The sequence below is a fragment of the Cannabis sativa genome, chromosome 6 (assembly GCF_029168945.1).
Source record: "Cannabis sativa cultivar Pink pepper isolate KNU-18-1 chromosome 6, ASM2916894v1, whole genome shotgun sequence".
Classification (NCBI taxonomy): domain Eukaryota; kingdom Viridiplantae; phylum Streptophyta; class Magnoliopsida; order Rosales; family Cannabaceae; genus Cannabis; species Cannabis sativa.
Window position 1 is genome coordinate 19,705,058 of NC_083606.1, and position 27,967 is coordinate 19,733,024.

At 35.7% G+C, this 27,967-nt stretch overlaps 1 protein-coding gene across 1 annotated transcript; it reads right to left on the reverse strand.

Moving 5' to 3' along the window:
• Positions 1-12,852: 12,852 nt before the first annotated feature.
• LOC115725005 (nuclear intron maturase 2, mitochondrial) lies at positions 12,853-15,851 on the reverse strand. The gene is made up of 2 exons (XM_030654402.2): positions 15,603-15,851; positions 12,853-15,524 (listed from the first exon to the last, which is right to left on the reverse strand). The coding sequence occupies exon 2, from the start codon at positions 15,334-15,336 to the stop codon at positions 13,198-13,200; it is 2,139 nt and encodes a 712-aa protein (XP_030510262.1). The 5' UTR covers positions 15,337-15,524; positions 15,603-15,851; the 3' UTR covers positions 12,853-13,197.
• Between the last annotated feature and the right edge of the window lie 12,116 nt (positions 15,852-27,967).

Below are 27,967 nucleotides of genomic sequence, written 5' to 3' on the forward strand. Positions count from 1 at the left end.
TTGAAAGAAATAAGAAAAGTCATGGAAGAACTATAAGAACTCCACACCAAATCAAGATATGGATATCTTCCTATTATGATGAAATATGTCGAGAAAGAAATAAAACTAAAAAAGGAGTTTCAACTGGGTGTACTAGTAAACAAAGTAATGCAGAGATAGAGTTTCTTAGCTATAGACTGTATGTGGACGCAGCAATATCAACTCCTCAAAATGTGATTGGTTTTGGAGCTGTCATTTTCTCCTCAGACAAACAAATGAAGGTAGCCTTATCTAAACCACTACAAGGTAAATCATTTCCAATTTAATAAGTATTATGTTTTTCTTATAGAAATGATTGGGATAATACGTACAATTTTAAAGTAATATAGTAAATATCATTTTGGTTTATTTAGTTTTAAGTTTATGCTTCAAATTTACTTATGAAGGTATAAAAAGATGTAATAATAACAAGTGTGGTTGCACCTTAAATAATTTTAACTAAATAATTCTAAGTGGATTTTATCTGGTTAAACTTTAAAGAATTTTAATAGTTATGTTTTTTCAAAATAGATATATGATCTGCTTTAGCGTGGGGGTTATTTAAATTTATACTATTATATTATCATGCTTAAAAGTTAGGTAAAGAGTCAAACCAAAGGGGTTTCCCTTTGGGTTTTGACTATTACAATTATATTCTAAAAATTTTGAGTTTTAAAATTAAAAGTACTTATTGCTTTAACTATCTCATTTGCAGGTTCCTTTTCAGTTTTCCAGGCAGAAGCAATTGCTTTACTAGTAGGTTTGCGTTGGGCTCAACATGTGGGACTTCCCGTGGAAAGAGTTTTTTCTGATTCACTTTCTTTGGTCTCAGTTTTGGAGGGTCAGACAGTGTATTTAAATGAGCTGAGGGTTATCTTTTTTGATATTAAAGTCCTATTGTCTAGTTTTCCTTGAGCATCTCTTTCTCATGTTAGCCGCAACTTTAATGTTGAGGCTCATAAATTGGCTAAGCATGCCCTTATGATAGACAATGAACTTTCTTGGATGGAAGAAATCCCCCCACCTACTGTGTAACTTTTGTTACATTTGTTATCTTAACCTTTATCGGTTACCCCAACAAAAAAAAAAATCATCATAAATGGACAATATTGAAATTTAACTTAATATATTAGTATTTTATTGGTTATAATAATTTAAACCACACTCAAGGCAGCTTTCAATGTAACCAAATGAAACATGGTAATAAATAGCTAGTTATAAAGAGGAAATCGTACATTCAAGTTCGAGAGCTTATTACAGTATTTGATCAACAATAAAGGCTCAATACAAATGGAATTCAAGTTCACTTACAAGACAAAGTAACACCTCTCTCATCTCAATCGTAGCCCTTCCCTAGGCAATTTAGACAGCGTTGTACTCTGCAGTTTCATAAGAAAAGAATAATCACAAACCAAGGAATACTGAGAAATGGTTATTATTACTATCGGCAGTTAACAGTTATTTCTAACTGTCATAATCTTAAGATTAGTTGACAAAGCCAACTAACTTTAATAGGAGTGGCAAAACGTGTCATCGTGTCGTATTCGTGTCATATTTTATGTAACCCGTTTCTATATTTCGTGTAAGACGTATCGACCCATTTTTTGACTCGTGTCTAATTTTCTCAACCCTAACCCGACCCATAAAAGATCGTGTCGTGTTCGTATTGACCCACTATGATTTATTTTGCTATTATTAAAGCTAAAGTTGTAGAAAAAAATTATAGATTTAGATTCCATTAAAAAACTTATATACATTTATGTATATATAATTTGTTATATATAATAAAAATTAAAAATTTTATCATATTTTCAATTTCATGTTAAAAAAATTAAATTTAAATTTTTTTAACATAACATTAAATCACTAAATATATATTTTTATATAATTATATTATTAATAATAATTTCTTATTTTATTATATTAAAAAAAAAATCGTGTCAAATTCATATTAACTGAGTCGTATCGCGTTTGGCCTGTTTTTATTTCGTGTCAAGTCATGTCGACCCGTTTTCAACCCACGTCTAATTTTCTCGACCCTAACCCATAAAATTCGTATTGTGTTCATGTTCGTGTGCTGTGTCGAAACCTATTTTGCCACCCCTAGGGCTACTGCTGCTACTATATAAAGGACCTAGCCTTATCTAATTTTATCAATCCAATTCATAAGACTAAATACAAATTGTAAATACAAAGTATTCAATTCAATAAAGATTACATATACATTTTCATAAGCTATCTTCTTTTGGCACAATGATAGTTCTGTCTAAGAACTTTGGTGTGCATAGCTAGGATGAAGCTACATTTTCTAAGAGATTGGTATTAGAGTTGAACGTGTTCTTAGGTTTAATTCGAAGCAAGCCAGGCATTACAGAACGTGAAGAACATCCAGGGAAAGAATGGGAAGTGCAAAGTTCCATTTGGAGAAGTTTAAAGGCAAGAACGACTTTGGGTATGAAGGGTGAAGATGAGGGCTCTGCTTGTGCAACAGGGGATTCAAGACGCTTTACTTGGTGCTCAGAAGATTAAAGACAAGACTGAAAAGTAAAAGATCGAAAATCTGGAGAAGGCTCACAATGCAATCATTTCGAGTCTTGGTGATAAGGTCTTGAGTGAGATTTCAAAGAAAATCACTGCTACTGGTCTATGGTCGAAGCTCGAAGGTCTATACATGACTAAATCCCTTGCAGTCTCTACTTGAAACAAAAGGTGTACTCCTTCAAGATGCAATCTAGAAAAGGCATTGAAGATCATCTTGATGATTCTACCAAAATACTTCTTTTTTTTTTTATCAAGAAAGAACTATCTTCATTAATCAAAAACAAATGTAATCTATACAATGCAAAGCCAGGAAAAATAACCTACTTTTTACACAAAAATATTCTCTATATATTTATTCTCATGAGCTTTCAAGCTTCTATTTTTTGCTATTTGTAATTTATAGAAACTATTTTCTTTATTTCCTGTGTAACTTTAGTTGTTGTACTCGAGTAATTGTTGAAGAGACAGTTGTTTCTATTGCTTCATATGTTGTAAATCATTGCAGCCATTATAGAGATATGCACCCTTTGCTTCTTGTCTGTGCTGGTTTGCAGCAGCCATTGCTGCCAGGCAGAAAAACTAGTCGGCCAGCATCTATGACCCAGCCATAAAAAGATTTTCTCCACCACCTGCTAAGAAAAGTTGCAGTCAAAAAAAAGATGAGCATTGCTCTCTGCTGCTAACTCACAAACCGGGCAATTAATGTTGTCAAGCTTGCTCTGAAATTGCTCAAACTTGTCACGAGTTAAAAGTTGAGCATTGATAAATTGCCAAAAAAATGAATTTGTGCTTCGGCATGTTAAGGGAATTCCAGATACTTTTGCTGAACTCAAACTGAGTTTGAGGAAGGCAGCTATTATACAATAATGTCGATTTGAATCTATGCATACCAGCCCCTGCCTTTTCAATAGCTTCCCGAGTGAATTTGCCCCTTAGATGACATAATTTTCTCCAATACCAACTAGTATCATTCTAAAGTTCATAGTCCCACAAAGACTTGTTCTTAAGATAGATATTATTAACCCATTTCACCCAAAGGATATCCCTCTTCGAAGAAATAGCCCAAACATATTTAGCTAAGATGGCTTGATTCCATTTGACTCCGTCTTTGAAACCCAAGCCACCATAAGCTTGAGGCAAACTTTTTTCCAAGAAGCCACATGGAGTTTGCTTCTATTTCCATTCCATCCCCATAAGAACCCTCTGCATAGTTTCTCAACTTCCTTTGTAATACTATGAGGCAATATAAAAATGCTCATCCAATAGTTTCTTAGCCCAAGCAGAACAGAATGAATAAGTTAAGCTCTACCTGCAAACGAGAGATGCCTTGTTTCCTAGGTATGAAGTCTTTGCTTTATTTTCTTGATTATCACACCACAATCTTCAGCTTTCCATTTTGTTGGTCTTAGAGGGACCCCCAGATATTTTAGAGAATAGGATCCTTCATGAAGGGCCAATTCTGTCATCATAGCCTGCTTGTCTTTCTCTTTCACCCCCCCCCCCCACAAAATAGAGGTGAGACTTGTTAGTGTTGATGGTCAGACCTGATGTTGCACTAAATTCATCCAGAACCTCCTTTGACTCCTGAATTGAGCTTAAGTATCCTTTGCAGAATAGCATCAGGTCATCCGCAAAACAAAGATTGATAATCTTAAGATTCTTGCATAAAGGATGATACCTGATCTTGGATTGGTTGGCTGCTAGCAATAATCTCCTGGTCAAATACTCCATTATCATGACAAACAAGAGAGGAGTTAACTGATCTCCCTGTCTTAATCCCTTCATGCCTTTGAAACTCCCTTACACTCTTCCATTCATCAAGACCGAATAAGCGGTAGCTTTCAAATAAGTCATTATCCACATGATAAATCTGGATGGCAATTTAAAGTCATTCAGCAGCGCTTCTAGAAATTCTCAACTAACTGTATCATAAGCTTTACTGATGTCCACTTTGAGAGTGCACCTTGGGGATATGTTTTTCCTTTTATAATTCTTCAGCAGGTCTTGAAGAATCATGACATTATGGGCTATCGATCTCCCTTGAACAAAAGCTCCTTGATTCTGATTAATCAGCCCAAGAAGCACTTGAGAGAGCCTAGAACATAACAACTTTGAGATGCATTTGTACACAGTTAAGCAATGGGCTATAGGTCTAAAATCCACAGCCTTAGTAGGGGTTTCAGTCTTAGGTATGAGAGTGATCATAGTAGCATGAAATTCCCGAGGCATGAAACCTGTCTTGAAGAAGTTCTCTACTGCTTTAATGAATTCCGCTCCAAGTTCAGGCCACATAGTCTTGAAAAAACTTGCTCCATACCCATCTGGCCTAGGGGATTTTGAATCAGGAATACTAAAGAAAGCCTTCTTTATTTCCTTGCTTGTGAAAGGTTTTATCAAACTCAATTGGTGCTCCAGGTTGAGTCTATTTCCCAGCTCCATACAATCAGACCTCAGGCTCTGAGTTGTGATAGAACTAGCCCCCATGTACCCTTAGAAGTGCTGAATAAAGTGTTTAACCACTTCATTAAAGTCATCTATGATCTCTCCTTGCTCATCTATATAAGTAACTATGTTATTTTCCATCTTTCTTTTTTTTTTTCGAAAAAGCATGGAAATAAGCATTGTTCTCATCTCCTTTACACAACCAAGTAACCTTGCTCCTTTGTCTCAAGAAACTGTGATACATCTTTTCTTGGGCATTAAATTCCATGGCATCCTCTTTCTCTGCCAGCTGGTAGGACATATCATGAATATGTTCTTGAGCTTGCAATCTGGTCTCCCTATAATACTCCTTGGCCCCATGATTCTTCTTACCAACATCCCCAATTCTCTCTTTGTTAATCCTCTTGATGGTGTGTTTCAAACGCATGAGCTTTAAGTACAAAGTTGTCATTCCCTCTCTCTTCATCGGTCTATGCCAGTTTTCAACCACCACATCTTTAAACTTAGGATGTTTTGCCCTGAAGTTGTAGTACCTAAACGGTTTGTGTCCAATTTTCTCATTAGAAGCCATCGATATAACACACAAGCAATGATCAGATATAGTCTCCCAGCTATAGTGAGCTTTAGCCGAGGGAAAATTATCTGTCCCGTCTTCATTTACAAGGGTGTGATCAATCCTTGAGTAGATTCTCTTGTCCCCATCTTGATTGTTGGTCCAAGTAAAACCCGATCCAGTCTTAAGGAGCTTTTCCATGTGGCTTTGTGCCAGCCAAGTAGTAGCATCTCTGATGTCATTCAAGGTTACCATATTACCACCCTTCCTGTCTTCCAATTCAAAAAGAGCATTGAAATCCCCTCACAATCAACGGTTTGGCATTGAAACTAAGATTGAGCATTCATCCAACATCCCTTTTCTTTCATCTATAGTGTTAAAACCATACACAAAAGTAATGCTCATAGCTTCCCCATGGCCGGCCATCTTCACATAGCAATGAATAAATTGAGGGTCCTCTCTAACAACAATAATTCGAGTAAAACTTTTCTTCCATATGATCAAAATACGTTTCTCAATGGTATTACTCGTATAATACTCCCAATTAGCAAATTTCCTATCCATCATTTCTCTAATTCCACTATTCTTTAACTTGGTCTCCATAAACCACAAACCCCTATTTTATTCAAACAACACAAATCAAACACTGTGTTCTACTTTTCCATTTTATTCAACCCCCTCACATTCCAACACCCTATATTAATGCTATCCATAGGCATCAAAAACAATAACATAGTCATTATTTTCAATAGCTACCTGAGAAGCTACACCATCCTCCTTTTGTTCCTGTAGCATTGTGAAAGAGTTGCTTGAGCTTTCGGCATTTTCTCTAGACAAACTAGGTTGTGTTGTTGACAGCACTTTAGTCTTCTTTGGTATCTCCCATTCTTGTTGGTGTTGAACATTGCTTGCTGCAATTTCCTTCATTCCCTTCTTCTCCTTCTGATTGTTCTTGTCTTGCTGTTGTTGTTGTTTCTCGGTCTTCGATTTCATAATTTCATCGTGTCTACAAGTTGCTTTGGTGTGTCCATATTTTGAGTAGTGAGTACATTTGGCCGGCAACCATTCGTACTCCACATTCTGGTCTTGAAGCTTCCCAAACTCATTCAAAAAAGGAATGAATCAAGGTGGAGCGTCTGTAACTTCCATTTCTACCAGGATTCGAGCATATTGCAACCTAGTTCGATCCTTGGTATGTTGGTCCACCATTATAGGTTTTCCAATTGTGCTAACCAAAGCAATTAGACTTTTAGTGCCCCAATATTGAAGCCCTTGGTCATGTAATCTGATCCCCAATGGAACAGTGCGAACCAGATTCATAGCGTTCAAATCCGCAGACCAAGGGCGGACTATAACTGGTTTCTGATCAAACTGAACCACTCCTGCCTCCACTACTTGATCCCGAGTTGCTTCATCATTAAACCGCACCATGATTAATCCCATGGACAATTTACTAACCTGGATAACTCCAAGATGTCCCCAGACCCTTTTTACAAAGCCTTCAAATATTGTAATGGGTGGATTAGCTCCCAGAACTTTACAAATCACTGCTGATTTTCAGCAATTCTCCTCTTCTCGGACCTCATCTAGATCGACCTTTGCTATTTTGATTCCGTCTCTTATCAATGGTTCTGTAAACAAAAGCCTCTGATCACGATTACTCACCTTCTCCTTCATGAATGTCTCACAGGTCCTCTTAGCTGATTCTGGTGAGTGGTGGACATCCGACGACGTCTTTTCGTTATCCACCTCCTCAGCCCAACTCTGCGTTCTATTTTTTCCAGATCGATTCGCTTCCTCTGTTTCGATTAGGTCTGGAGCTTCGACTATCTCAGCAATCAATTCCAATCCCTCCATCGAGTGCAGATCGTCACTTCCCTCCTTCTCCCCTTCAAAACCTACAACCGCATCGTCAATCGTGAGCCGGGTGACTGGTTTCCGTCCAACCTTCTTCTTCCTCACCACGGAGAGAGAGAGCAGGGGAAACGGAAACAAAAATATGTTCAACAAAATACTTCTTGATTTAGAAAACATCGATATTAAGATAGAGGATGAAGATCAAGCCACCATTGTCCTTAACTCACTCCTCATGGAGAGCTACGAACATTTCAATTGAAGAGAAAATCTAAGTTGGAGGAACACCCTGGAAAACCAAAGGAAAACACAAGAAGAAATGTTATATTTACCATAAGACAACTCACTACAAAAGGGATTGCCCCGAACTAAAAGAATCTATTTTACCATAAGACAACTCACTACAAAAGGGACTGCCCTGAACTAAAAGAATCTGAATTTGAACCAAACACTATCATCACGAGAACCATGGGAATGTTGATGTGGTTGGTGATTAGGATGGAAGTGATGGAGATGAAAGTGTTAAAGTGATGGTAGTCACAAATGGAGACTCAAGGGTAGATTGGATTATTGATCCTAGCTATTCTTTCCATCTTTGTCCCAAAAAAAATCAATTATGTGATTACAGAAAAATTGATGGAGGAACAATATAATTAAGTGACAATAGATCATGTTCTATTGTGGGAATAAGATCAATAAAGCTACAATTATTAGGAGAAATTTAAAGTGAGTTGTTACAGGTGAGACATATAACAGAAAATAAAAAAAAATCTCGTTTCAATGGCCATGCTAAACAAAGAGGGTGCACTGTCAAAGGTGGAAAATGGAATTCTCAAAGTTCAAAAGGGGTCAAGAATTATCATGAAAGACTCAATGATGAATGGTGTTTACATCTGGCAAGGTAGCACTTCAAACAACTCAATCTCAGTTGCTTCAAGAGAAATGCAGAATTCATTTACTCTTTGGCACAAAAGACTTCAAGGGGTTAGAAATACTAAACAATAGAGGCTTGCTTAGAAAGAATGTAATTAAGGATCTAGACTTTTGTGAACAGTGTGTCTATGGAAAGTCTACAAAAGTCAAATTTGGAACTGGTCTATATAATACCAGATCAACCTTGGATTGCATAAACTCAAACAAATGAGGACCCTTAAAGATAATGTCTCGAGGTGGAGCTAAATATTTCTTGACCTTTATTGATGATCATTCAAGATATGTGTGGGTTCACATACTTAAGAATAAGAATGATGCATTCAACACATTCAAAGATTGGAAAACTCTGTTGGAAACTCAAATTGGCAGAAAAATAAAGAAATTGAGAATTAAAAATGGTTTAGAATTCTGTGCAGATGACTTTACAAGCTTTTGCAAAAAGAATGGTATTGCAAGGCATAAAAAATACCTATAAACCCTTAACAAAATGACTTTGCTGAAAAGATGAACCATTCTTGAGTTGGTTACCTAAAGATTTTTGGGCAAAGGCTATCATGACAGTTTGTCATTTGACAAACAGATGCCCATCCTCTGCCATAAATTTCAAGACCCCAGTTGAGGTATGGACAGGACACACTATTGACTATGGAAGGCTCATAACTTTTGGATACATAGCATATGCTCACATCAAGCTTGACAAGTTGGAACAAAGGGCTATGAAGTGTATATTTTTGGGCTAGCAAGGATGTTGCGTTTGATGAAGGTAGCATCTATAAGGTTACCTTAAAGTCTACAGCAATGACTATGAAAGTGCAAAATTGAAATAGGTCCAAGTTTGAGGTGGAACTTGGTTCAAATTCTGACCAATAAATGCATCATTATGAGACAGGAAATGATGACGAAATCGGTACTCACACTATGGATGAATAGGTTGAAGAAGATGAAAATGAAGACACTGAGATAGGATTGCAGCACTACCAACTGGTCAGGGACATAGTCAAGTGAGTGTCAAAAGCTCCAAGCAAATTTGGTTATGCTGTTATTGTTCAATTTGCTTTAAATGTTGCATAAATAAGTGATAATGAACCAAGATCAAACAAGGAGGCTATGAACTCAGCTAATAGTAGAAAGTGGGGAACTGCAATGGACAATGAAATGGATTCATTAGTAAAGAGCATAACCTAGATTTTGGTGAGAAAACCTTAAGACAAAAGGATAATTAATTGCAAGTGGTCTGACAGACACAAAGACTCAATTCCAGGATGTGACTCAGCTAGATTCACGACTAGGTGGCAAGGGGTTTTACACAAAAAGAGGGTTTAAATTACATTGAAATCTTCTCACAAGTATTGAAATCTTCTCATCTCAATTCAAATGTTATTAGCTTTAACAACTATAAATGACTTAGAATTGGAACAAATGGATGTGAAAACAACCTTTTTGCATGGGGAATTGGATGAGGAAATCCACATGAAGAAGCCTGAAGGTTATGAGGTAAAGGGGAACGAAGACTATGTATGCTTGCTCAAAAGATCACTTTATGGTCTCAAATAATCTCTTGGACAGTGGTACAACAGATTTGAGGAATACATCACCAAATCAAGATTCAAAGAGAATGTTTATGACTACTGTGTTTATGTCAAAAACATAAATGTCAAATCTATGGTGTACCTACTTCTCTATGTAGATGATATGCTATTTGCGAGCAAGAACAGTGAGGAAAACAAGAAGGTAAAACAGTTAATGAGTTTTGAATTTAAAATGAAAGACCTTGGTGCAACTATGAAGATTCTAGGAATTGAGATACTGAGAGATAGGAAAGAAAAGAACTTGCTGCTATCTCTACATCTCAAAGTACTTTAAAGGTTTGGTTTTTAAGATGCGAAACCAGTAAGTACACTCCTAATAGGGGTGGACAACATCTAATCCAATCCAATTGAATTGAACCAACCCAATCCAATCCAATTATGAAAAATTAGATATCCAATTACAATTAGATTGGATGTTAAAAGTTAAATTCTAATTAAATTGGATCGGTTATTAGATTTCAATTTCAAAATTCAATTAAAAATTGATCAAATCTAATTACATTTATATACATTAAAAAATTATTTATATTTATTTATATAATAAAAAATATATTCATTATATTTTTAGTGGATTTTTTTTGTGTTGAATTTATAATACTTAGTTGTTTTGTATATTTATTTTCATAATTTTTTGTTCTATTTAATTACTTAGCAATGTTATTGTTTTAGTTATTTCAAACTTTTAGTTGCATTACACTTGTAATGATGGTATTTTTATGGAGTATTAAACTTAAATAAAGGGTGATATTTAATTTTTACGTATTTTTCTTCATATTTTTAAGTTAATATTAAAACTTACGTGTAAAATTGGATATCCAATTAAAAAAATTGATCCATTCTAATAGATTAGATTGGATTGGATTTTGAGGTCTAATTGGATTGGATCGGATGGTGATTTTTCAAATCCAATTACTAATTGGATTGGATTGGATGAGGAGAAAAATGTTGAATCGAATCAGATGTCTTGCCCTACCTAGCACAACATTTCAAATTGTCCAAAACTCAGTCACCTTCCACAGATAAAGAACTTAAGCAAATGGAGTCAATTCCCTACACTAATCTAGTGGGAAGCCTCGTGTACATTATGGTATGCACTAGGCCTGATTTGTGACACAACCTAAATGTAATAAGCAGGTTTATGAAAAATCAACAACAAGAGCATTGGAATGCAGGAGAGTGGGTCATGAGATACCACAAAGAAACATCAAATATGGACTCTTGTATAAGTGAGATTCATCACAGCAAGAAATACAAGGCTTTGTCGATTCTGGCTATGAAGGGGATGGGATGTCAACACTCAAAGGTCTCAAACAAGTTACATTTTCACCCTAAACCAGTGTGCAATAAATTACATTTTCATAAGCTATCTTCTTTTGGCATAGAGATAACTTTCCAAGAACTTTGGTGTGCATAGCTAGGATCGGAGCTACATTTCCTAACAAATATAAAAAAAACAAAACACAACATAAAAAGCAAAAAGTTTCATCTCAATCAAGGAAGAAACAACCATGTGGCTGAAAATTATATTTTATCTATATATAAATGTATATATAACCAAAATCATTAGAGCAAATGTTTATTTGATCCTTTGCAGTTAAATAATGAAAACAGTGAAACGCCTCTTGCTGAAAATTTGAATGATACAAAGGACATACATTCCCTCACAATAAAATGGATTCTTCTATTCCACAAGTGTTTTTTTGTTTCTTTTGACAGATAGGGATTCCAACTTGGATGCGTGAAACTACTAGGATAGCCTATGATCACTCTACTCAGTGTTATCAATAAAAGAAACGCATATACATAAATAGATATATAAATAAATAACGATGCAAAAATTGTTTGAGAATATGAACTAACCTATTTCCATCACATGTAGGGCATAAGCATGGATTGATGGCAACTGGGTCATGCAAAGGGGACCATTCAATGGTGGAATTTCCTTTACATAGTTTGCATATGTAGAAGCCTTTGCCTCTACAAACCCGACAAGGTTCCGCTACACTTTTCTGAATAAAACCATCAATGTTACTATCTAAAAGATGAAAAAATAGTTAAGAATTAGCAAAATAGTTTACCCGTTTGGCTTCGTTGGCCGCCCGAAGAGCACCAACAGTGGCAGAGGAAACCAGATTGAGAGTCACAACCCCCCCAAGTATTATGGCAGCGCCCTTACCCAGCACTTGTACTGGCTTTGGAATCATCTCTTTGAATTGGTTTAACCTTGAAGATTTAGCAGAACACCATTAAATTAGTCTTCCATGAAACTAAGCGCGCTTCATGAAAATATTAAAGAGAAAAATTCAAAGCCTACAAAATGTTGCAAGATTCTCCCAATCTTTAGACAATAGTGGCCACAAAAGTTTCCTACGAATTCTATCATCTAAGAAAAAAAAAAACAGCCTATAAAAAACCATCTTCTTCTATCAATTTAAAACCTTCTACAAATATTAATACATGGTGCAACATCAAAAGATCCACCTACATGGCACATCCGAGTAAACAAGAGCCTTCTCCTATTTTTCCTACACCTTATGAATCTTGAAAACATACAGGGAGAGTTTCTAAAACTGTAGATAAAAGCCAAACACCTCAAATGTAAAATGCTTCCATCAGAAACTGCAGAAATTTGCAATCTCTTCCTAATGGTGTGGTTATTGGAATTTGGCAATTGATTTGACTTGCCTATTGTCTCTCCTTTGTGATTAGGAGTTTCACAAAAATACAAAATCTTGTGTTGTCAACACCAAGCAAACATTTTGAGGGGAAGTTCCTGAGCCAATGATGAGGGAGACTGAATTCTTATTTTTTTTTTTTTTAAGACATATAACCTAAATTTTTTCTTCTCATCACTTTCGTGAATCATGTATGGAGGTACAAACTTGGGCATGCAACACTACAATTTAATTTGAAATTCTCTAATTCCAGAAATCTAAAAAAGAAACTTTATGAATAACAAACACCTTTACACATGCAAAGTCTACACTGCCAACTGACTTGAATTTCATAGCTAAAATGATAAAGCCTCCCACACTAATAGTGTTAGTCCCATCACCATTTGCCACCTTAATTTCAAAAACACAATTTTATTTGTCTTTTACCTTCTAATTTAAATCGTAAGAAAAAACTGGCTTCAAGTATAGACAAAAAAGTATCTACTGTAATTTTAGCTGAATTGTTTTTTTTTTTTTTCCTTTTTTTTTATATAGAATAAGAATTGAGTCTACAAGGGGAAAAAGCAGTACAACCAACGACACAAACATTATTTCAGTATTCCTCTTTTTCAATTTGTTGCTCGCTATAATCTTCATTAGAACCCAAAAGCAATTGTTGATCAATTTGCCTATTGCTATTGCTACCAACCAAGGAAAGGTGATCCAATACTATAGCATTCCTTTTGTAGTTCCAAACAAGCATTGAAACGTAATCTTGTGGCAAAAGAAGACCCAATTCCTTGATGCAATTACGTTGCTCTTCCAGGGTTTTCGGATCATCAAGCTTTATATATTCCAATAAGGCCTTCTCATGATCAGGTCTCCAGTTACTTGGGAAAGGGGTGTAATCAGTTTCTGGTACCAGAGACATTCTGGTATACTGAAGGCCATCAATTGACTCAACAAGACCCATTCTCAAAAGATTGTGGTACTCAGGAGATTGACCTTTCTTCTCCTTCAAAGGACGACTTAGATTCCGTGCACCAATTGTGTACACCTTAGCTCGGGAACGAAGTTTGTATTTGGCAGCATAAAGCTTTGCAAGTGAACCCCTTAAGATGTAAGAGCAAAAGTTCACCACTTTTTTCCTGTTATCAGCGTATCTATACCACTCAACCATTGTGGACAAAAATTTGTTCATTTGTGCATTGGTGTGAGCCTGAGTGGCATGAAACATTCGAAAACATGGCTGTGGATCTGGATCCCTATCGCCCTTCACAAAGTTTAGTTTCCTAAACTGCTTGATGCATTGTTTCAAGCTAGCTGTAACCGATAAAAGGGTTCCCACACCCTTCTCACTGATAATCTTACCACCAGTAGCTGTATAACGAAGAGTTGGGTAAACAACTCTCCGACACAAAACATGGTCAAGAAACAGTATACCCTTTGTTATGTGTTCTATTGGGAGGCTTTCATTGTCAAGCTTCAGCATATATTTCTGATCGCAAAACTCAATCAATTCCTTTCTCAATGTTGCAGCATCCGCCCTTGGTCCCCTAATACCAACCAATATGTGACCACCATATCGTATGTAGTCCATCTTCCGAGTCTTGTCTGGTCCACTTGTGGGAACAAACTCTGGCCAAGATGTGTTTCCCTGTTCTACTTCTCCTTCAGGGCTATTCCATATGACATCACTCTTTGAAGGTTGATAAAAGTCTTTAATTCTTCCTTCCATCCACCGATCCAGTTCATCCAAACAAACGTTAGCCAAGAGAGGACTGAGTATCCCACAATGGCCCCAAGACGGAAGCTTTTCTGCTTCCTCGGGGGAAAACCCAAAGAATGTCTCTAACCAATAAGGGTCTGGTTTTGGCTCATCCTCAGCCAATACCCTCTTCTTCTGGTACTTTCTCTTCACTTTTTTTTTCTTCTCTTCACCATCATCCTTGGTAGTAATCACAGGAGTGACCAATGCTAATTTCACCAAATCAATCACCTTCTTATCCCTTACATCCCTCATTAAAGCATTTATCACCAACCCCACCTTCATCCCATCTAAGATTGTGCTCAAATCACCCTTCATATACCACAAATATCCTGCAAAACTCTTCCTAATCACCCTTAACACGGTATGGGCATTTCTACCAGGCCTAAAAGCAAACGACTTCTGCGAAAATCTTGCTTCATAAATCGGCTCCAAAATCATAAGCAATACTTCTTGAACAATCTTATCCTGAAATGCAGCGGCTTGTGTTGTTGTCAAAAGGGCCTTGATTTTCCTCTTGGACAGAGACTGGTAGTCAGTCTTATCCTTGGGTGACTTTATGAAAAACTCAAGCCTCGCTCCCCACCTAAACCTATCATCGAGAACAGCGTTTCGAAGTGCCAATAAGTCCTCGAGGGCCGGCCTCTGAATGGCGCTCCGCGGCATGTAAGAACCCATGTCGTCGGCACAAACCTTCTGGTAAGCTAGGACCCATAGCTCAAATCGGCGGAGATAAGATGTCAAATTATTGACAATACGATCAGGTTCCCGAAAATTCTCAATCCACATTCGAGAACAGAGGGATACGCCATCCTCCTTCATCAGGGTGGAAGGGTCATCAGGATCAGGTGCACGACGGTGCACCTGAGCGTACGAGAGGAGACGAATGAGAGCGAAGCCATGGGTTCTTTGGTAGCTTTTGGAGAAAGAAAAGCTAATACTTGTGAGACTCTGGCGATTGAAAATGGGAAAACGGCGAAGCATTTGAGATTGGGGGAGGGAGAGGGTCACTGGTTGGGTTTGGATTAAGCCATTTCAGGGAGAAGTTTCAGAAACCCTATGGTGAATAATCGAAAAAGAGAGAGTACGAGTGCTTACCAAAGATGGAAATGTGAAAGGAAGGTACTACCGAAGGCCGAGTCTGCTGGGCTGGGCAAAGCTTTGGCTAGACTCTGACCAAAAAACCAAAAATAACTCAGTACTAAACACTTAACAATGAGCAGAAAAGAGAGATTAAGAATGAAATATACATTTACAATTCGTGTGGCGGAGCCGATTGAGACTGCTGAGAGTTCCAAAAGGAACGAGAGAGAAGATTGTATAGAGTGGTCGAGCCTCGAATGGGAAAAGAAAGGAAGTCAAAATATGGGGTTTAGGGTGTTCAAAATGTGGGGTTTAGTAAAAAAGAAATTGCAATTTTAATTTGTTGTAAAAACTCTTTCGGCCATTCCACCGCCATTTTTTAAGCTTCCTCAATATCGTGTAGGACCAGGCTAAGGGTAATGAGTCCCTCAGAGTTATGTCAATCTCAGAGATGTTTAGGACCTTGAGTTGGTGACTCAGAGGTTAATTTGTGTGAAACTTTTTTGTTGGTCTCAAACCAAAGAAAAGAAAAATAAAAAATAAAAAAAAAATAATTACTCAAATTTATAGTTGAGGGAGTTTTGCCGCAAATTACTCTTAAATTTTTTATTTTTATTTTGTAAAATATTGTCACGTAGGATAATTTTTTAGTGACCTGTCATTGCCACGTGGGCAAAATTAGGACTTAACGAGGCTGGATAGACGACACCTTAAAAATGTAAACAGAACAGTACTTTGGAGGGTTTTGCCACCAAAATATGAGGTTGGATAGTTTTTTGCAAGTAAATTGATAGTTGAGAGGATTTTACCGCAAATTACTCAAAAAAAATTACTTTATACACTATTTTTTAATTTTTTTTTAAAATTTATTATTTGAGTTGGTCCAGTAGTTTCTATGTGAGTTGTTATGTGAATTTTAATTGCAATTTAAGTTGTTCTATTAGTTGTCATAGGAGTTTATGTGTGGAATTCCATAAAAATACAAAAAAAAAAAAAACTATTTTAAAGTGTAAAGGTAAAAAAAAAATCCAAAAAAAAACCATTAAAAAGTTAGATTTAACAATATTAATTGGTAAATCAAATAAGTTTAGTCAACTACCAATGATTACCCTTTTTTTATTAAATTTTTCTAACACTGTATATGCTCTTGGCCAAGCAACATAGCACCCAATTGCCTCTCTCACTTTGTGATAGCCATGTTGTTCATTGGTGTTATCGTAATCTTTTTTCATCTATTGTGAACTTCTAGAGTTTTGGTTGTACAACTTCGTGCCTAGTTGCAACTAGGGGTGGCTTTTTCATGGAGTGATCCTCCACATAAAGGTTGCACTTTATTTTCTACAAAAAGACAATTAATATATTAATTAATTTCATTATAATTAATAACAATGCACCAACAAATTAAATTAATAAGCGAAAGGATATTACCTTCTTCGATATAACAGAAGGTGTTAGTACTGGTGGAGTAGACGCCCTGAGAGGAGGCGATGGGGGTGGAGCATATGCCCCCACAAGAGGTGATGTGGGTGGAGCAGTGTTGGATATATTTTACCAGGATCTAGATTTACTAACAAGTATGTTTCATTAACATCCTAATATGAATTCTAAAACAATGAAATAAACACATATAAAGTTTAGGAAACCTTACATTGGGTGCAGCGGAATATAATGACTCCTTCCGTTCAGATATCTAACCCTTGATTCCTTTCTGTAGCAGAGCATTATCAATATCTGAACCTGGATCTCTTTCTCTCCTTCCTTTGATGTTGATTCTCCTTCTTGTTGGATGGTTTTCCACAGTCTTACAAAATATGATTGAGATACCACTTGATGTGTGTGGGCACTCACTCATTCACTCAAGGAATTAGAAATTTAGAGAAGAAAAGAGAAGAGGGAAGTGGCGCCTAGAAAAATTTCTGTGAAGGAATGAGATGTATCATCTTTTCCTGAAGCCATCACTACCTATTTATAGGTCACCACCTAGTTTAAGTTAGAATTATTTGGCATTAAAATAATGAAAAAATAAATGATAAAACCCTATAAGTGTGGTCGGCCATGGGCTTGGATAATGGGCCTCACTTATGTAATTTTGCTGTTTTATCATTTCTGCATCTGATTTTCTCAAAAACGCCAATTTTCAAATTCAACCATTTAAATGCCAATTCTAATTATTTAATAACTAAAATTAATTATTAAATAATATTGTCATTTAATATATTTATTAATTAGACATATAAATTCTCTTAATTAATAAATAAACCTAGAATCTCTTTTCTTTACAATTTTGCCCTTGCTTAGTGAAAATTCACAAAGTAGACATAGTCTAACTTTAGAATTATAATTGATTAATCAAAATCAATTAACTGAGTCTTACAAGCAGTATGGTCTCGACTAGTATGGGGACCATGGGTCAATATATCCGAGCTTTCAATAAGTAGATCAAGAATTTATATCTTAAATTCACTGACTTATTAATTCTTCGTTGAATTTACGCATAGAACTTAGAATTGCACTCTCAATATATAGAACACTCTATATGTTCCACGATATAGACACGTCATTAGTTATCCATTGTTATAACCCTAATGTGATCAATGATCCTCTATATAGATGATTTACACTGTAAAGGGATTAAATTACCGTAACACCCTACAATGTATTTTATCCTTAAAACACTTAACCATGTATAAATGATATTTCAGCTAAGTGAAATGAGATCTCCACCATTTATGTTCGTTTGGTTAAGCTCGAAGGAAATCATCCTTTACTTTCTAATCACCAGATAGAAGCTATAGATTCCATATTTATGTTAGCGCTCCCACTCAATTGCACTACCGTGTTCCCAAAATGTACGTATCACCCTGACCCAAAAGTAGGCTTAACTAACAAATCAAAGAACACGAATAACACTCTTGAGATTGAACCTAATCATATCAGGATTAAGATCATTTGATCTAGGATCAACAGGTGATATTGAATTGAATAGATATTACGGTAAATTCTAATATATCTAATCAAAGTTCAATATCGGTCCCTTCCGATGTATACTCCATACATCCGATGCTGGTAAACTTTGCCAAAGTACTGGAAAGGACATAACACTTATCCAAGGTGTAAGAATACCTATCGCTGATTATACCATGTCAGTCTAAATCCAGTGTTTTGACAAATCAGGGAATAAACTTTCGAACATATAATTAAGATTATATTCCACTGTGTTGACAACACTATAATCATTAACAAATTGATATGTTCTGGACTTAAATAGAATTCATACATTATGTACATATAATCATGAAATAAATCATGTGAACCATGCAACATTAAATGTTACTTCTGATCTATATTAATAAGTAAATCTGATTATATTGAAATGAGTTTTATTTAGGGCATAAAACCCAACAAGAAGATGCCCCCTCAAGATTTGCTGGGCTTGGAACGAATGCCCTGACAAATTGAGCTGGGGTGGTGGTAGAGAATAGGCTTTGTTGACTGTTGCTAGTTCATTGGATGCTCCTCCAACTCCTGAACCAAATGCATGAGAAGTACCACACTCGTTTCTCTATTGAGATCTAATTTCTTGGAAGATTTCATTCATCTGTTCTTGTTGCTGTCTATTCTGTTCCTCGTATTCATAAAGTCACGTCTCGAGCGCAACTATGTGATTATTGTCTTTACTCATATTCTTTTTTCTAAGGCGTGGGGTCTCAGAAAATTAGGTTTAGCTGACGCCACGCACCATCCCTCTGACACGTCCAGCTTGCTCATTTGTCCCCAAGGCTAACATTAGTATGCCCTTCTTTCCTTCCAGCACCAATCTGCCCTCCTCAACTTGCTTGCAATAATCAACATACATACATATAATTTAAATTGATTATTAAGAATTAATATAGCACAACACTTTAAAATGAATTGATAAATGAAACTTACAATTCAATCAGTTTTCTCCTTAGTAGGGCTTCGATCTCACTCTTCTTGTTGGTATGCATTCTCATCCATATTCCCCCTCTATCAAACTCAGTGAGTTGGTGGCCCAACTCTTTCTACATTTTCTACCTTTGCCTTTTTCACAGTATCACATCCTGTTCTATGGTTGTAAATATTTTTAGCCCTGATGGCTTGTGTTTTTGCTCTCTTCTTTTCCCACTTAGGAGTTAATCTGGATGCAACAAAACTCTTACATTGTTTCTCATCGTAGCAACTGAGATAATGCTTTGGAGAATGTTCAAGATGTTCAGGGGCTTCATCTTTATATTTGTAGATAAGTTGGCTGGTCAATTTTGTTCTCCAACTCTTGAGTAACTCTCTAGCTGTTTTTAGAAGCCTTAGTTCCCCCCCCCCCCCCAATATCAAATGAAATCTGCAAGTGTTTCAATGACAATTAAAATTTAATTAAATATGAAAATTATATGTACTTAAATATGACTAACACTTAAAGTTATCTCAATGTAATTTCATAGTCTATCTTTATGGAATTTCGGCACTTTACGCCAATCATTATACTCTAAAGGGATGTTTCAACACACATATGCACCAATCGTGCTCACTTTTATGTCCCCCGACTCATTAATGGGTGTTGTTGATTTTTACACGCAAGTATACGTATCAATTTCAAGTAATTACTCACACAGTGTTGTTGATTTTTGCCAATGTCTTGGAAAGGACATAACACTTTTCCAAGGTGTAAGAATACCTATCGCTGATTATACCATGTCAGTCTAAATCCAGTGTTCTGACAAATCAAGAAATAAACTTTCGAACATATAATTAAGATTATATTCCACTGTGTTGACAACACTATAATCATTAACAAATTGATATGTTTTGGACTTAAATAGAATTCATACATTATGTACATATAATCATGAAATAAATCATATGAACCATGCAACATTAAATGTTATTTCTGATCTATATTAATAAGTAAATCTGATTATATTGAAATGAGTTTTATTTAGGGCATACAACCCAACAAACTCCCACTTTGCACTAATATAAAACAAAATGTGCATTTCAAATAATCTCAACACCTTGATATACAAATCAAGTGTAGTAGTAGTAAACTCCTTGTAATAGGATTTGAAACGTTGAATTAAACACAACCTTTTCTCCACCATTACTCTTCCTTAATCACAAATTCATTAATAATGTGAAATTCCTCTCTATGTGTCTACTCTCTTGGGATACTGGATTATATACCTTTGGCAACTACTTCTTGGTTATTCAGGAAGTAACACTAGTAGTTAAGGCAATTTGGAATGGTGCCACAGTTGTATAGAACTTTCCTTAGACTGAATAAGTACCTTTCCTGCAACTTTTACATTCAGTCTCTCTCTGGTGGACTAAGAGACTTCAGATAGGTTTTTACACTTCTCCAAAATCACTACTCCACCCCCAGAGTAATCACCATCTTATCAGTAGACTCTCTAGCACAAAGGCAAGTCTCGAAATCTAATGTGGTGTAGTCTAAGAGTTTTAAACACACCCTTATAGACTAACATATAGTTCCTCTTCTTTATCTTAAGATTTACTTGATTGTCTTCCAATGTTCTTCTCCTGGATTAATCTGATACCTACTCATTACTCCCACTCAACAGCAGGTGTCTGGTCTAAGGCATACTAAAGCATATCTGAGACCTCTCACTGTTGATATAAGAAATTATTTCATGGCTTTATCTTTTCTGGAATAGTTGAAACTTTTCCTTAGATAAATAAAATCTATGCCTAGAAGTCGAGAAGCTTCTATAGATTGCCATTAGAAAGAAAATGCTTCAGCATCTTACTAAAGTAAGTTGCTTACATTAGAGTAAGTAATTACCAGGTATACCACAAGCCATAGGTTTAGATAAACTCAAACCTATTATACTAGGAACAGGAAGTTTTGTTAAGTCCATTGAATAGACTTATACACGAAATTTCCTTTTATGTCCTTGTAATAGAAAGTTTAGGTTACTCCATATGAATGGATTAAACCATAGTTCTATTTGCTTTTCTTCTTAGTTTCTTATCTTGACAATCCATTACTTGTTTAAACTCACAATGGATTTTAATCACTAGTGTCTTCCAAGTCATAAGAAGGTGAGTTCCTAGAAACTCTCCCACTACAACAAGGTACCGTGAATTATGTCTAAGAAAACTAAATGGTATTGACCTCTTTGGTTGTGTCAAAACAACAGAGGCAGTGGGATCATCATATGTCAAATAAGATGATAGAACACTTTTGGAATCAAGAAAAATATCTCCTTTATTTTCTACTTTATTTTCAGACTTAGTCATTTTCTAAGAAAAGTAGTATTTGTTTAAACTTTCTTATCTATTGACTATGGGATGGTCCACCCCTAATCACTTAGAATAGCTAACAAACATGCAAACCATGGTAACAGTTATCCATGAATCTAGTAATGATTTACTTTAAGTATACAACCATTGCATCATTCTGAAATTGTATTACCATAGAAGGATTTAGGCAACGACTAGTAACTAATCATCAATATGCAAATTGAAATTTCTGGGGAGGTAAGTTTGGATATAATTCAAAAATCAATTTAATGATCTTTGAACTGCATATCTACTAACTATTTCTCCACCCCTATCAGTTCGCAAGATCTTTAACCACTTACATTAATGGTGTTCCACCATTGCTAGAAATCAGAAATTTTTCAAACATTTCAAATTTCTTTGCATAAGGTATAATCTAGAGTTATCGTCTTAAGAATACAACGAAAAACTCATATCCACCCCTGAATGTACATCCATCTACGAATGAGATGAACAACTTTCAGTGGATATAGGCATATTAACTCTTTGTAGAGATTGATCTTGTCAAAACCACTATGAACAAGATACAAATGCCATAGATTAAAAAAAAAATGTGGTTGTGTCTTTTTGATGACTTAGATTTAGTTACATTAAAGAGTTCTTAGAATATTGCAAGTGGATCCTGGTCACAGAATACTAAACTCATATTCCATACAGTTTGAATCCATTGATAGAAAATGGTTATTAAACACTTGTGAAAGTGTAACTGTATTGTATCCTGGAATTAGAAATATAAGAAAATTTCTGTTTAGAATCTAAAATTAAAGTCAAAGACTTAAATTTATACCAAATATAATGAGTAATTCTTTCTTGGACCACCACTATTAATTTAAACTCTAAGTCAGATTTGCCCATACAAGTAGGAGATTTCTAAGATTGAGGACTTATATCATTGTGGAATAGAATTTCGGGACTATAATCATATGCGTCATTTAATTTCTGAAGAGAAAAAATAGAATGACATGAAATGATATATAGACCATTCATCCAATGATATGTTATTGAGCTAATTCGAAATGAATAAGCTAAGAGGAATTAGGATAATTTCGTTTATAAATAAGAATCCAACGATGCTTCGATTAGCGAGAGTCAAAGTAATCTTATTTATACAATCTTCTTGTTTCATATTGTAAAAATACTAGTCTAAGGTGTCTTCAATTGATGAACAGCTAGATGTTGCATATACAATATTTATCTTTCGAGATCTAACACTATTATGTATGTCTAATGGTGAAAATCCATTAGGGATTTATCTCATTAGATAAACAAACCAAGTTAGACCAACAATGAAGATTCAAAATTAAACTACAATTTAATAACAGAAAATAACATGGTTCAATATAAATTCATACACAATTCAGAAATTATTAAACATATAGCAAGTAGGAATGACAAGTGAAAATACTAAAACATACAATCCTAAATAATGTCAAGGTCTTCAACAAACTGATATCAGTGTCCCGTTTAGGCGAGAGTCAAAGCTACCCTCCATTGAATAGAGTTGTCAGCTCATCTAAAATGTTAAACATTCTAGCAACCTTTTATTCGATCAAGATTGGAATCCAGCATTGTCCCGTTTAGGCGAGAGTCAAGGCTATTCTATCTTATGAGCTTCCACCATTGTTTCATATTTTGTAAGTCAAATACAGTCGCCACCATTAGGGTGATCCATACCATATAAAACACTTACAAAGCTACTTATCTTTCGAGATTAAACGGTGCGAACTTGCTAATGAACGTTCTTCCATTAGGGAGGATTACTCACTAAAACAAACGCTATGTAAAACCAACAATGGAGATCGAATGTCCTAATAATAAAGCTCATTATTTAAAGTGTATTTTCTTCTAATATTTATTTTAATCAATTTATTTTAAATATATATTTATTTAATTAAAATTTCCAATTTAGAATGAAAAATTCTAAATGTAAATTTTAATTTAATATTTATAAATTATACTTAGATGGATATGAAAATAACATGAATTATTTCCATCTTAGTAATAATTTCCAATAAATATTTAGAAAATTATTCAAGTTAAGTTGTTACAAAATTAATTTAAATTAATTTACAACTCAAATTTAATTTTCTATAAATATATATTGCATTTCGAAAAATTGAAGTATTTAATAATACAATTTTCGAAATTGCTTGTTAAAATAAAATAAAAATAAATCTGGAAAAATTATTCTAATTTAATGTTGGCCCAAAATTAATTAATAAAATTAATTTACAACAAAAAATATAATTTTCCTATTTAATTAAATATATAAGAAAAATTTCAAATATTTAAGTATGATGATGAAAATCAACTTAAATATTAATTTTCTATTTAATTAAATACACTAGAAAAATACTTCAAGCAAAACAGATAATATCTATCTAAATTTTCATTGACTAATTAATTCATTTTCTAATTAAATATATTTTACTTCATTTATTTTAATTAATCATTAAATGAAAAAACTATTGATTTAAGTTGGTCCAAAATTAAAATAAATAATTTACAACTTTAATCTATTTTTCAAATAAAATTCGAAATTAATGCATCTAAGAAATGTAATTTCGAAATTGTGGGAAAAAGATTAATAAAATAAAATAAAATATATTTTGAAAATTATTCAAATTTAAGTTATATGAAATAAGATTTCAAACTTAAAATAATTTTTAATTTTAATTAAATAACATGAAAATAATAATATTTAAGTATCATGGTGAAAATCAACTTAAATATTTAAATTTTCAATTTAATTAAATGTATTAAATTCAAGAAATAAATAATTAAGTATAGAGAAGATTTAATTATTAATTCTAATTTAATACTAGGAAAAATATACTTAACTTAGATTGTACCAAAATTAATTATTAAACAATTAATTTCACAATCTATGATATTTTTCCTAATTAAATATTAGAAAAAATAACTAGTTCTAGAAATAACTATCTAGAATAATTTCATTTACTAAGTGTTTTTCTAAAATTAACTTTAAAATATTAAAATAAAAAATTAAATTTCATATATTTTAAAAGTTAATTATGTTGCTAATTCAATTTTAATTAGGTTAGACTAATATAATTAACCTAATACAATTATTTAAATAAGGCAAATGGGCCTTCACAATTGGGGTAGTTTATGTGAGGGGGAGTTGGGTTCAGTATGTCGTACCCACTTCTATTGGCCCCTAACTCTCACACAAGGCCCAAAAGAGAGGAATTTAACCTTTAAATAAACAATTGTTATTCATTGAATAAGCCCAAATCTAATTGGGCCTAAATAAATTTACTTATGTCAAAATTTATTTTAGCAACCTAGTCCATTTACTTAGTAAAACTTAAATGGGCTTCCTATATGCATCTAAGCCCAATAGCAAACATATAGACTCACACAGGTCAAAAGATTTGGATGGGCCCTATCATGTTACTAGGTTTACACAGATGAAAGAAATTGCAAAATTTACCTGTTACAAATTATTTATAAGATCTGTTGACCGAGGTTTTCGGCAACCAAATAAATAATAGAAGATTAAATAGCTGTAAGAAATTAAGAGAAGGATTTTTACGTGGTTGGGGCGTTAATGACCCTTAGTCCACGAGTCTGTGTATTTATGGGTGTATTAAATACAGAGAATATTCTTGGTGAGTATTTACTCTTCTTGCACTTATGCAACCCAAAATTCTCGACCCCCTTTAATGAGCTTTGAGGGGGTATTGATAGTGTTTTTGGTGGGGTGATTCCCAGGATTATAGTACATGTATTTCTGTAAATATCCATAAAGTTGGGTATTCCCAATGAATATACCATGGGTAATGCATGGTCAAATCCCTAGGTGCTGTAGGGCTTTTATGTGGAATATCCTTATTGTCTTTTGACTGACGTGACTCTTCGCAGTGTAGCCGTCAATAGACTTAAGTGATCATAGCTTCGTAGGTGCAGATTGGGGGTTGTGTCGTCAGACTTTATTGCGTGTGGCAGTCCCAACACGTTTCCTCCCATGCGGCATTAAATGCGAGATGACTGCTCAGGGGAAGCCTGGCACCTCGCGGAGATGCTTTGATGTTTACTTAGGCCTCCGGGAGCATAGAGGACTCCAGATGCCTTCTCCGGGAGGCAGGTCCCGGAAGACGCCTTTCTTTATCAAGACTTAGCAATTAATTTAAATGTTAAGATCTTTCGGTCCACGTGTCCCTATCCGGTTGGTCCACGTATATTGGGCAAAATCAGGGGCAACATTTACCACCCAAGCCTTGTTTATTTGAAAAATGAATCAAGGCTTGTTCAAGTGCCTCCGATTGACTCCTCGGTTTCCTGGCACGTGCTTCGGGCGCGTGAAGGTGCATTTAATGATCACCATTAATGCAGCGATTCGCTTTTTGCAGGCGTTGATTCGTTTCATGCCCATTGATTGATACGGCGCATTAATGTGTGTCAGACGGATACTCAAACGTTTCCACCGCCTCAATTACGAATCAATCTCACCGTTGATTCTTGGGAATTCGAATCGTGCGCCTCCCCAGCCGTTCGATTGGTAGGTGATTGTGCCTGTTCCACATGCACTTTGGCCTATAAAAGCCACCACCTTTCCTTCATTTGGTTACTTTGCTTCTTTCGCCAACTTTCTTCGAGTTTTCCAAAGAGAGAGAAATCCTCAGACCAGAAAACCTTTAAACACTTTACAGATTTCTTTGCTAACCTTTGTTCATTACTATCAGTCTACATTTCTTTGTTGATCAACAACAACCCCCAGTTCCAACACTTCATGTAAGTTTCTCGCATCTCTCACTTTACTGTTTGGTGTTCATGGCATGCTTTACTGTTTATTTGTTTTTCTGGGTTTAGTGTTTGAAGTTTCTGGGAATGTTTCACCTTGAGTTTTTACGTAATACATCTAGATTTCCCTTCTCTGGTGTTAGGGTCACTCTTTTTACACATTATTATTATTTTTGTAAAGGCTCACTTATTCTTTGCGTGATGGCCTTCAAGGGTACAGAGAAGACTGTGTCTTTCTCGATTTTCTGCCCCTCCTCTTCCTTTTTCTTTTATGTGCAATGTCACTATCTGTGAGATTTTTACACCCGACTTTTGTCCAAGAAATCCTTCTAGGCCTTTCTTGTTGACAACCGTCCGGAGGGGGCCTCTTTCCAGCGGTTAGGGGACCCCCATTCCTTTTTTTGATTTAGGGTTTGGTATGGGGCCTAATTTCTGGAATTTTAACTCTTTTTCAGAATTAAAAATGTCTGCATCCTGTTCTAAATCTTCCAAGAAGGGAGGAAAACGTCTGGCCACCTTGGAAGAAGTCATGGTGGGTCCCGTTGCCCAGGAGGGGTATAGACCCCGTGCCACGGGATGGGAAGCGGCTGAGCTTCACTCTACTCTGACTTGTCCTCACCAACTGGAGAACATCGTGGAGGTGGCTGGTATCAAGCCCGCGACGTTCGGGACGTACCACCGGCCGCCCCGAGATGCGAAGACCCCTAACCACAATTACGGAGGCTTCGGGGCTTGGAGCCAGACGCATCTGATGACCGGGGCTATGCTTCCCCTTCAAGATTATTTTATTAATTTCCTTGTATTTGTCGGCCTTGCGCCATACCAACTTATTCCTCAAGCTTACCGCCTGCTTTCAGGCTTATTTATTTTTTAGTCCGCCCGGGGATGGGGCTCTCCCAGTCCGGCGGAGATTTTGTATTTTACGAACTTGTTTCTGTCCCCAAGAAGGGGGACAAACTTATGGATGGTTTTTATGGCTTTCGGGCCCACCCTTTGAATGATGGCGTGGTCCCTTCTAACCAGCAAAAACACGTTAAGGAGTACCGCCATCGCTTTTTCTTCTCCTCCGGGTTCCGAGCTGTGGAGCACCCGGAGCTCCTTACGGACTGGGTTAGGATCCCTCCGTACGAGCGGACTGCGCCTACTCAGATCTTCCTTCAACAGGCCCAGATCTTCGCGACTTTTGATAAGGCGGATCTCGACATTGGGGGATTGGTCACGACGGAGAACTGCCGGAAGGCCAAGTTGATCCTGGCGCACCAGTCGGTGGAGGACTCCAACCTTTCTAAGGTCATCTGCCCGAATGTGAGGGTCCTGGCCGCAGAGAAGACCTTCCGGGATGAGATCATTGCCACTGCGGAGAAGAAGTACCAGGATTACCTCTACCGGAAGGCCCAGGAGAAGGCTTATACTAGGGCCCAGGCGGCTTCGGGGAGGCCCCTTCGCG

Coding starts and splice junctions, on each gene's coding strand:
- LOC115725005 (XM_030654402.2), bottom strand. CDS start 15,336: ATGCTTCGCCGTTTTCCCATTTTCAATCGCCAGAGTCTCACAAGTATT.